Here is a 10,980-nt window from a genome sequence, read left to right as displayed (position 1 = left end):
ACAGTGCATACAAAAAAAGAATATCAAACACTACTGAGAAAAAAAGTATAATGGGGAACAAAAACATTTGAGCTTTGAGTTTGTGACTGCAACATTTTTAAACAGGTTACAATGGATAAAAACATTTTATATAATTAGAATTGAAATAACCACTTATTCTTTAATTTCAGAACATGTAGCTCACATCACTCAAAGTCAGCGATGTCAAATGAAATTGCATTTCTATGACAAAATCTCATCTCTTTAAATGACTGTTTTGAAGAATACAAACATCAAGTACTCACTGTACTATCAGATAGCCTTGAGATCAGTTATGACCATTATGTGGTTCATTAAATATATAGCAGTGCACTTTCAGGGTGATGATTCATGACTGGATATTAGAGGGGCTATTTGTCCCACTCACTGCATTTCAAATTTGATCTTCTCTCACGCACACAAAAAAAATCTCTGACTCAAGAATACAGTTATTCCATGGTTCATAACATTCAGTGTGGGATCGGTCTGTCTGGATGAAGGTGATAAACATTAATTCTTGTCTAAAACCACAGGATATTTGTGTTCACTAAGTTTTACGAAAGCCTTGCAGACCCTGAACTTCATTAGCAGAGGTTAATGACACTGAATTCCTTGGTTCACTAAGTGAAGACATTCTTTTTATGTACATCATCAACCCATTTGCCAACAGAACAGACTCCTACGACAGTTAAGATGTGGCAGTCATAGCTTGAGAAATATAACGTCTGAGGGATGACTGTACTGCATGCAATACAAAAAAAATCTAATTTACACAACTCAGTTTGGTCAATATCTCACCATTAATTCAGTTTGTTCATTCTTCCCTTCAAGCTTATATAGGTATGTGTGATTCTTTATTTACAGGCTAACCCTATATTCTAAAAAAATTTTTTATTTCATATCGCAAATAACATTACCCTTGCTGTAGGCTCATCAATGCCTGTATATAGGCTACATATGGTCACTGCTACTCCACGTAGCTGTTAGATCCTGTTATATCATTGCCTTTGTTAAGTTACTGACTTATTGAAGCTTTTTTCTTTTGTTATCTGGTTCCAAAGTGCTCCAGGTCTGTGCAGTTATAAACTTAACAGGAATTGTTGTCACTGCTGTACTGCCTGGCTAGTAGTAAGGGAGACTATTGAACCTCTACTCCCTCAAGTGTGTCTTACAGGATCTCAAAACGCAGCTCCAACACTGACAGACATGTTCTGTTCCAACTCAGAGGCTCCTGAGGTCATGGGTCTCCAGACAACCTAAAAGTTAAACTTGCCCTTCCACTCCACATAGCTCTGCTGCACACTGGGCATTGATTCTTAAGTCACATTATAACATCAGGAAGGACAGTTGCCTTTAAATGACTCACAAAGTGTAAATACCACTAAGAAACTGGGCTGAGCTCAGTTCCAGTTCCAGATTACAGTGTGAGTTGTGGTCTTTCACATTGTGGATCTGGTAAATATTGTACCAGTTCTATTGTTAATCTATCTACATTCAATTCCACTTTGCTTTATTTCACCAGGAAATCCATTCAGTATCAATACTGCATACCAGGTAGCCCTGGTTACATATATTAAAAACAAACAGCAAAACAATACCTTATCTTCCTCTGTGATGAACTGTGATTTACAACATATCTAGGTTGCTAAAAAAAAAAGCAAACAGTGGAGCTGATGCCAGGTTTCCTTTATTTACATCCTGATTATAAATTGACAAAACACTCTGTGGATTGGAGGACACTGAGCATAACAAAAAGTACATGGGTTGTTTTGCTGTTAAGATGAACATCCAACTGGTAATCATAACTGTGTTTTGGTGTTTTTATAATTGCCTTTCGTAAACTTTACATAACACAGTGTGTCCATAGAACATCAACCACATCTCAGTATTCAGGGTAATAAAATCAAAGTTCAAAGGTGTTTTGATCATGTACACCATTTTAGTCTATCTTACTGTATTTCTTTACATGCATTTAACCACCTTCAGTTGTGACTGGCAAATGTTTACAAGTTGTTTGAATGTTCACCGTTTTATTCCCTTTGCACTTGAGACTTTTACCAGGCAGGGTGGATCCAATAAAAGAAGCTACAGAGTGGCATTATGGGAATTTAACTACCCAGTGTTTTGGCCTGTTTTTGATGGGAAAACAGATTATACTTTAGTAGTCTGACCCAAAAAGTCGGACATTTCTGAAGTACCCCTTTATGAAATTGACAATGGAAGGAATGAAGAGCTAGTGTTAAATTGTTGCAATGACACCATGTGCGATTAGTCAGAGTCCACTGGTTTTATGTTTGATGTTGGCGTGAGTATGGTATCAACACATCCAGAAATAACTTTCTTACGAATCCTTATCAGACACAATAATACAGATACAATTTTTTTTATTGCAGCTGTTGACTGAGCCACTCTGAAAACTGTCTCCCTCCTACTTCTCGGTGACATGTAGCACCGTCTCAAGCTGTCAGTGGCACCGCCTCTCGTCTGTAAGGCAGCGCCGAGGGTAACAATCGCTCAGCGACAGGAAAAGGAAAACGAAGTTAGCTTGTAGCCTAGCTGTGAAACCATGAAACCCTGCAACAGCCAAACCTAGCTGACGAGTACTCAGCACTTACAATTTACTACGTAGCTAATTTACTAGAGCTGTTAAACATAAGCGGATCAAATGGTAAGCAAACTTGCGCATCGATATGAGTTTAGGTTACTAGCTTGGGTAAATTAATTGCGCGCTAACATGTTGCTAAGCTAGGTTGCTAACTTGCTGGCTTGGCTCCGGTATGTAGCCTCTCGGCTAACTGACTGTATCTTCTGTGTTAGCAACGCTAACATCAAAACAAGTGTCGCGAAGTTCACCCTACCAACTCTGTGAGCATAGTAGTCTGTTTTAAATGTTAGGTCATGTATGATGTGTGTGTGTCAATGCATGTTTCTCTTCAAAATAGCAGCTGCACAGACGAAAAACAGCAGATCTTTGCAACTGCTTGTCAAAGCTAACGTTACCCAGCTGCTAAACGGCTATCTGTCAGATTGTAAATCAGCAGCGTTGTTTAAGCTCTGTCTGCAGCGCCCACTGAGTGCATTAAAACTAACTTTGCATGTGTTTCTATAGGTGGATGAGACTGCGCAGCCATGGGTGACATGAAAACCCCAGATTTTGATGATCTTCTGGCTGCCTTTGACATCCCAGATGCCACAGGGTTGGATGCCAAAGAGCCCATCCAGGGGAGTCATGAGGAGACAGAGAGTCAGCTGAAACACACGGGGATATGTCTGGATGGCAGCTTATTGAGTAACCAAGCTGTCTCAACATCAGATGTTCCCGCTGTAAGTGTTATTGTGAAAAACACAAACCGCCAGGATTCATTGGAAGGTTTTGGTGATAGGCTTCACTCAGGATCATCTTTGCAGAATGGATTCAGGGGACAAGAGACCTCCATTGACCCTGTTGAGACAACTGATACTGGCTTTTCCAAATCATTTGTCTCTGCTTTGAATGGAGAGAATTCCAGAGAGTTTCTCGGAAAGGCACCAATTCAGCACAAACCTGATGGAACACCAGTATTTTCCCAGACACTTTCTCATTTCAGTCCCATCTCCAGTCCTGAATCTGAAGACACTCAGTGTAGTAGAGATGAAATGCATCCAAAACAAGAGAGACCTTGTTTCCCAGAAGCTTCAGTTTTGGTGGAGTCTTCAGTCCCAGATGATCCAAAAAAACTGGTCCTCAGCATGTTTGATGATTGTCCAAAGGACTCTGATATTCCCAAGAACACTCAAAGCGAGGAGCCCTCAGACAGCTGTGTCAGAAATGAAATTGATACAACACCCAGAGTACACAGTGCACTTCCCCCGTTAAGCGGAAACCAGAACTTTATTGAGACCAACTGCAATTCAGGAACCACAATGGATGTTCCACCCTCTTATCCACAGGCTCAGTCTCAGACATCTAAATTATCCTCTTGCCTTGAGGCTTTGGTGGCTCTAAATGCTAGAAAAGATCCCAGTGAGCAGACTAATCCCAGAGAAACATCAGCAGTTCAGAATGACTGCGTGAAAGCTAGCCCCAAGGTACCCATATCCCCACGAAGCCCAAGAAGTCCACTTGAAGCTGTGAAACGGTTAATGAAACCCTCTGATAGCCCTGTAAGCATCTGCAGTGATAGTAGTGGCAAAGCATCCCCTGCATTGGCATCTGGGTCACCCCCTGCTATACCCAGGGTCAGAATTAAGACCATCAAAACCACATCTGGGCAGATCAAGCGCACAGTAACCAGTGTGCTCCCTGATTCAGAAACAGACGAAGTTCATTCTACCTACGAATCTTCTCCATCGCAGAGTATGATTAGTGAAGACTCTTACTGCAATTTGTCTCCTCATCAGTCTCAAAGTGTGGCTGTTGATAGCATTGTTGGAATACAGAATAAAGGCACCTCAGCTAGAGCATCTTCACCGAAAGTTTTACACAATAAATCAGAAGCAAACACCAGGAGGTCAGGCAAAACACAGTCTGCAACAATATTTCATAATACTAGTGTTCCTCTCAAAAGATCTGTTGCATATCAGGGGCAGAAACCAAAGAGAGTGTCGGCCACAACAGGCCATACAACTAGCACAAACTTCGTTCCCAAAGCAATGCACTTAGCTAGTTTGAACCTGGTCCCTCACAGTGTTGCTGCTTCAGTAGCTGCACGGTCCACCTCAAATCAACAAAGCCAACACGCACTCTCCTCTACAGTGTACAGTACTGTCCCATTGGTGCATCAGGTCAAAACAGCCAGCCCTTACCCTCGCACATCCATTCCTAACACAGCAGCAGGAACCCTTAACAGACTTTTGAACAATGCCAACCCTGTGCCTACATATGTGCCCAACCTGAACCCACCTCCAGAGAGCAATATCAACCTTCCACCACGCGGATACTGCTGCCTCGAGTGTGGGGACTCCTTCGGGGTGGAGAGGAGTCTAGCATATCATTACAGCAGGAGGAGCGTTCACATTGAAGTAGGATGTACACACTGTGCAAAGACGATGGTGTTCTTCAACAAGTGTGCCTTGTTGGCACATGCCCGGGAACACAAGAACAACGGTACGGTGATGCAGTGCACACAGCTCCATATGAAACCCATAGCAGAGGAGCAAATGTTTGTACCCCTGAGCACTGAACCTGTGAATGCAGACTCATACTCGTCGCCATTGCCTTCCCGTAAAAGCCAACCAGTCCTGCCCCTATATCCAGACAACGTTATTCGCCACAGACTCAGATGCCTGGAGTGTAACAAGCAGTTACCTGACTACAAAGCACTTGCAGGCCATTACCAGAGGCCATCAGAAGATGTGGAAGGACTAGTGAGTAGATGTTTCAATAAACTTTTAAAGGCTTTGTGACAGGTATTTATCTATTTTTCAAGGCTGATACGTTTTCCTTGTATAACACAGATGTGTAAGGTGTGCTCAATGTTGCTACCCAACAAGTGCAGCTTCAGAGCTCACCAACGCATTCATGCACACAAGTCCCCTTACTGCTGTCCTGAGTGTGGTGCCCTGAGTCGCTCTGCAGACATACAGAAGCATGTCAAGGAAAACTGTCTGCACTACGCACGCAAGGCTTGGTTCAAGTAAGTGACCAAGCATGAAGTGTAGGCCTTTTATTAAAAATTCTCAGTTACATACAGTGCAATGTTTCAGAAGAGTGCTCCTTATATTTTCTTATGTTTCTTTTTTTCAGATGTCTTCACTGTGATATGGTTTTCAAGACCCTTCAAGGACAAAAGACACACATTGAAGAGAAACACTGTGAGGTCTTTTACAAGTGCTCCGCCTGTCCAATTGCTTTAAAGACCTCTGACAGCTGTGAAGTTCATTTGAAAAATAAACACAGTGCTATCAAAGCATCCCCTCAGTAAGTTGACATCTCATGACCTGACTGTTAAAAGTTGTACATTTCTTTTTACAGTTCGTTTTAACTGATTTGTCATTATTTTGCAGGTTAATCTTTAAGTGTTCATGTGAGGCCATTTTCAACAAGAAGCAATTACTGTTTCAGCATTTCCATGAGAATGCCAACAAGCGTGTGACCTGTGTGTTCAAGTGTCCAGAATGCAACTCAGTCTTTCCACAAAAGCAGCTGTTAATGCAGCACTTCAAGGTTGGCTTGATTGTATTTATTTTATAAAGAGATCTTGTGTATGTTTGTTAGGTTAAAATAATAAACTGACTGCAAGTAATTTGTTTGCATGTATTTGTAGGTTGAATTTAGCTATGTAGTAGGAGAAACATGTATCTGTGTACTTGGTTAGCTATTTCCACTATGAAAAGAAATGGGATGTAGTCTATTATCTATTTTTCCCATGAAAACTGTAAATTAAAACTCTGCAAAAAACTAACATTTTACCTGAGCTCTTGGGTGCATTATTGAATTGGCCAAGTAAAGCTCAGCTGCTACTTTGTCAATGTATTTAATCTGCAAAACCTTGCACATGAGAGAAATCAATTTAGTAAATGAGGAGGTCACCCAGTCTAACAACACTGAAGTGCCAGTCTCATATATTGTTACCTCTTGTGATTTTTGCCATTTATTTTCTGTCTTGCAGGGTGTACACATAGGAAACATAACAGCAGAGACAGAGAAGAACAGTAGACAATGTGATAAGACAGACTGGTACCAGGATGTTCATTCTGTCCAACCACAGAAGACTCACAGTCCTGTTAAAAACGCAGATCGTCCCAGAAAAAAGGCTGAGCAGGACGGCAGACCTCGTGTGAAGCCTGCCGGCTGGACATGTGGGGAGTGTCTCCAGTGGTTCCCTGAAAGAGACTCATATGTTTCTCATGTTAAGACCAAACATGGGAAGGTAACGGACCATACATTTCCCATCATTGAATGTGTTTGTGTTGAATCTAAATATATAAGGACTGCTGCACATTAAAATGCATCTTTTTTGAGTCAATATCCTATAATAGAATACACTGACGATTTGCGCTTTGTGTCAAACTCCAAAATCATACTTTTTTCAATCGGTTATTGGGTCCTAATATAATCAACATGTCAAAATTTCTTATTATCAAAACCAGAAATCAATAAATACGTTATTTTCTGAGAAATTGACAAAACTGTTAAGAAAAATGATTAAAAAAATTTCCTGGAGCAGCCCCTTTAACTACATCCTGCCCATTCCTAATCCTGGTACCAAGTTGGGTGCAAATTGGTTCAGTAATTTTTGTGTAATCCTGCTGACAAATAAATGGACATGGGTGAAAATACAAACTCCTTGGTGAAGGTAATAAATTAAGGTAATAAATTAGTTATCATGTAGTCTGTCTGAAAAGTATGTAAACATAATGTGGAACAGAAGTTTGTCTGGTATTTCTAGTCATTCTTATTTAAGACACTTTGGCTAGCCACTGTTCTTTCAGCAGTGCAGCTTGTGCAGTGCTGACAGGGCTGGGTGACGACAATGAGGTGAAGTCAGAGTGGTCAGAGTGGGTTTTGTTTCAACCTATCAATGCCACCATCGCTTTTGTGAATTTCTGTCTCTGATTCTCAGCTACATGACACTGAGTTTATATTCTTCAATTTTGTATGCTACATTTTTGCTTTTAGATGACCCAGTAATACAGATTGAACTGCCCATCATAGCTGAGTGTGGCACATTTAATTAAATGTCACCTAATGTGAATCCTGTGAAATTTCCAAAATAGATCATTAATTATGTTTTTAAATAACTGAAGTAATAAAGTTATTATTTCTTCAATGGTTACATGTGTAGATAATGAATTCATTAGATGTTTTTTTCTGGCAAGCTCATATTGTCACATTATTATTAATGTACCTTTTGTAACTTTTTTAACAGTCAATGAAGAAGTATCCATGTCGACATTGTGAGCAGTCTTTCAACTCTACCACCAGTCTGAGAAGACATATTCGCATTGACCATGATGGAAAAAAGAAAATTTACACTTGTTGGTAAGATTGTTATGCCTGAAAAAGAACTAATCAGTGTTGTCACACTGTTGTGTCAAATTAAACATCATCAACCAAATCATTTATTTCTACTCCATTTCTCTTTTTTTTTTTTAAAAAACACTTCAGGTATTGCACGGATACAAAGACAATATTTACAACGACTGTGATGTTGAAGAACCACATCAGTCTAATGCATGGTATCAAAAATCCTGATCTCAGCCAGATGCCGAAAATTGCCGTCCAGGAGTCAAAAAAGGCTTTGGGAAAGGTATTTCTTTATTATTTTTTAAACACAATGAACAAAAAATAACTGCAGGCATAGATACAGATGTTATAGCTTTTACAGGTCATTATTTTAAAGTGTGTGACTTCTGTGATTGGCAGGAACTTGTATCACAAAAACCCGTCGTTGGCACCAAGAAGGAGGGGAAGGATCGCGCTGGGAGTCTGGAGGTTCCATCAGCGAAGCGTCTGAAAGCTCAGTACCGCTGTTCAAAGTGTGGTTTCATCACAGATGACAGTACACAGTTCCAGCAGCATATACCTCAGCATAAAACTGATGAACACACTCCTCAGTGCCTTCACTGTGGCCTGTGTTTCACATCTGTGCTGTCTCTCAACAGACATCTTTTTATTGTACACAAAGTCAAAGATCGTGAAGAAGAGACAGAGGAGGAGGAGGCGGCGGCGGCAGGGGTTAGGGAGAAGGAGCAGGATAACCAGCCAGCAGAGACTGATGAGGTAGATAACTTGTCACCAGAGCTTAATGAAATGAAGCCCTCACAGGCAGAAGAGCTTCCGCCTCTGCACTGTGACCAGACCACGGACTGTAACTTCAGACTGAGCGCTCACTCACAGACACACACAGTCTCTCCCTGGTAGTAAGAGCCACCTCAAAGTCGCTGTAAGCATGGAGATGGTACAGTGTTTGGGCCTTTAATTTTGAAAATTCTCAAGTTATTCTGAGGCCATGCAGTATATTCAAGCAGATCCTTAACATTTAGTATCAAACAGTATTTTCATAAACAAGAAGACAATTTAATATTCACATTTCAATTATTTTTATTTAACATTGCATGTTGGTAATATATTCATCTTGCCTTCCAGACATAACTGCACTAATAGTACAGCTAAAGCTTTTTTTTTTTTCATTGTTTTTTTTAAATTTTTTTTATTCCATCCACCCTGACAGGAGATCCAGGAATATTTGTTAGTTTTTAGGTCTGGTATTGATTGATGTTACAGTGAGAGGGTGGATTTTTGCCTTTATAACCAACAGTAAATTTAAATTGCTTAAATTTGAAGTATTTAATGCTGCACACTATTACCTGAATGGGATTCAGGTTTCAGTTTTTATGTTGACTATGTTGCAATTATATTGCAGTACGAAGCTAGAATTTTAGTTGCCATTTATTGCAAAACATAATATAGTTCAATATTCATTTAAAAGCAGTACTTCTGCATTCATGGTAATCAGTTATTTTGAAAAAGTATCCTGTAAGATTAATTACAGGTGCAGTGTTATTTTGCTAAAGAAAGCCTACTGAAATTAGGCTATACATAAGAACAAGAGTTTCTTTTGACTCTATAAGAATTCTAAAATGCTTTTATCTTTGTTTGTCGATTTGTGGGTGCCCGTGTTGTTCCAAATCTGGCCTTTTTTTTTCCTTTCTTTTTCTTTTTAATGATTTTTCTTTAAATGAGCATTCAGGAGAAACATGGGGAGGTATTGGATGTGTGATGCAGCAGTATTGAAAATACCTCAAATTGCCAGAAGTGTATTTTTCAGGCAAGTGAACGGTCAATGTTATGTCAAATCAGGGTACATTGTTTTGGATAATCCAGAGCAGGTGTGAAAGTGAAGTGTGGCAGCATATTGGAGATATTGATGTTTTAGAAATCATGACCTGTTAACACAAAGTGACTCATAATGAAAAAATACTAGTAAGAGCAGAGGAACTTCTTAAATCCATGATGCATTAACACTCATAATAGTGGTTCCCTCTCACCCACAGGTTCTGATTTGTAAAGCAGCACCTCTTGTTTTGTAATGAATACGTGACAGTTCCTACCTCCATGGTAAATGGCAGTGATTGTTAAACGTTGAAAGGCTTTGAAGAGTTACAGGTAATCTCAGTGCAATGTAAAAAATTAGTTTATAAAATGTGTATTATTCCACATTATTAAATTTTATAAATTATTTTGGGAATGATAGTAAGGCTATATGGTCATATTGACTGAACTGGCAAGTAAACTTTTCTATGTAAGTGCTATATGAGCTCTTTATTTCTCTGTAATCCTTAAATCACTGCAGTCAGTCTGCAGAGGCTTCAAATAATGACTTGTTCACGACTTGTTCTTTTGTAATGCTTGTTGAAAGAGATTTGTACTTTTGATACTGTGTACAGTGAGGACTTGTGTAGGAAAGTAACCTGTGTACATACAGTAGCCAATGAACCCTGGATTCACAGCATTTCTTAAGCCATTACATCTGTTCAGCATGCAGTGGCCCATGTGCCTTGCTGGTATGTTTACGTAATGTACTTAACAAATAAATTGGTGCATTTAATTATATATCTGCTTTGTCTTTCGTCTTGTGTCACAGACTCCTGTCTGTATTAAACTACTGGTATTTACAACAAACTGGTATTTGGATGCGATAAATGGTGGTTTTACATTGAGGTCACGCACTTGACAATAGCAAATCAAAATGGTACAAGGCATCCTAATGTGCATCGTGCATCCAATAAGAAACCAGTCACAGACGGATGACTTCATGCCATTAGAATATTAAGTCCATCCTCTCTCAGTATAACTGCCTGTCCAGAAGAGCAGAGCAAAGAGATTTTAATTAGCTGCCACCAAATTGCACAGAACACGCTTGAGGAATGAGAGGCACTTTGACAAAGATCTGCAGAGCAGGACTCCTGTCTTTAATCCTTATCTCGTACTTTGCCATGACATCTTCAATGACTCTTGATTTGACTGAGCTGAGAAAT

General features: G+C 39.7%; 1 protein-coding gene across 3 annotated transcripts; it reads left to right on the top strand.

The window, feature by feature from the left end:
• The first annotated feature begins 2,205 nt into the window (after positions 1–2,205).
• znf592 (zinc finger protein 592) lies at positions 2,206–10,555 on the top strand. Of its 3 annotated transcripts, XM_071499187.1 has the most exons (10): positions 2,206–2,323; positions 2,412–2,521; positions 3,128–5,364; positions 5,455–5,633; positions 5,744–5,917; positions 6,004–6,163; positions 6,609–6,869; positions 7,869–7,981; positions 8,108–8,249; positions 8,366–10,555. In XM_071499187.1, exons 3-10 carry the CDS (start codon positions 3,148–3,150, stop codon positions 8,861–8,863), a joined length of 3,744 nt encoding a protein of 1,247 aa, XP_071355288.1. In that variant the 5' UTR covers positions 2,206–2,323; positions 2,412–2,521; positions 3,128–3,147; the 3' UTR covers positions 8,864–10,555. The 3 variants fall into 3 exon arrangements, with proteins under 3 accessions (XP_071355288.1, XP_071355298.1, XP_071355279.1); XM_071499197.1 differs by lacking the exon at positions 2,206–2,323 and having other exon boundaries at positions 2,407–2,521; XM_071499178.1 differs by lacking the exons at positions 2,206–2,323; positions 2,412–2,521 and adding an exon at positions 2,547–2,686.
• The last annotated feature ends 425 nt before the right edge of the window (positions 10,556–10,980 follow it).

This window comes from Trachinotus anak, unplaced genomic scaffold (assembly GCF_046630095.1).
Source record: "Trachinotus anak isolate AG129_WGS33_773 ecotype Australia unplaced genomic scaffold, CSIRO_AGI_Tana_v1 ptg000002l, whole genome shotgun sequence".
Classification (NCBI taxonomy): Eukaryota; Metazoa; Chordata; class Actinopteri; order Carangiformes; family Carangidae; genus Trachinotus; species Trachinotus anak.
This window is presented reverse-complemented; position numbering and strand designations above follow the sequence as displayed.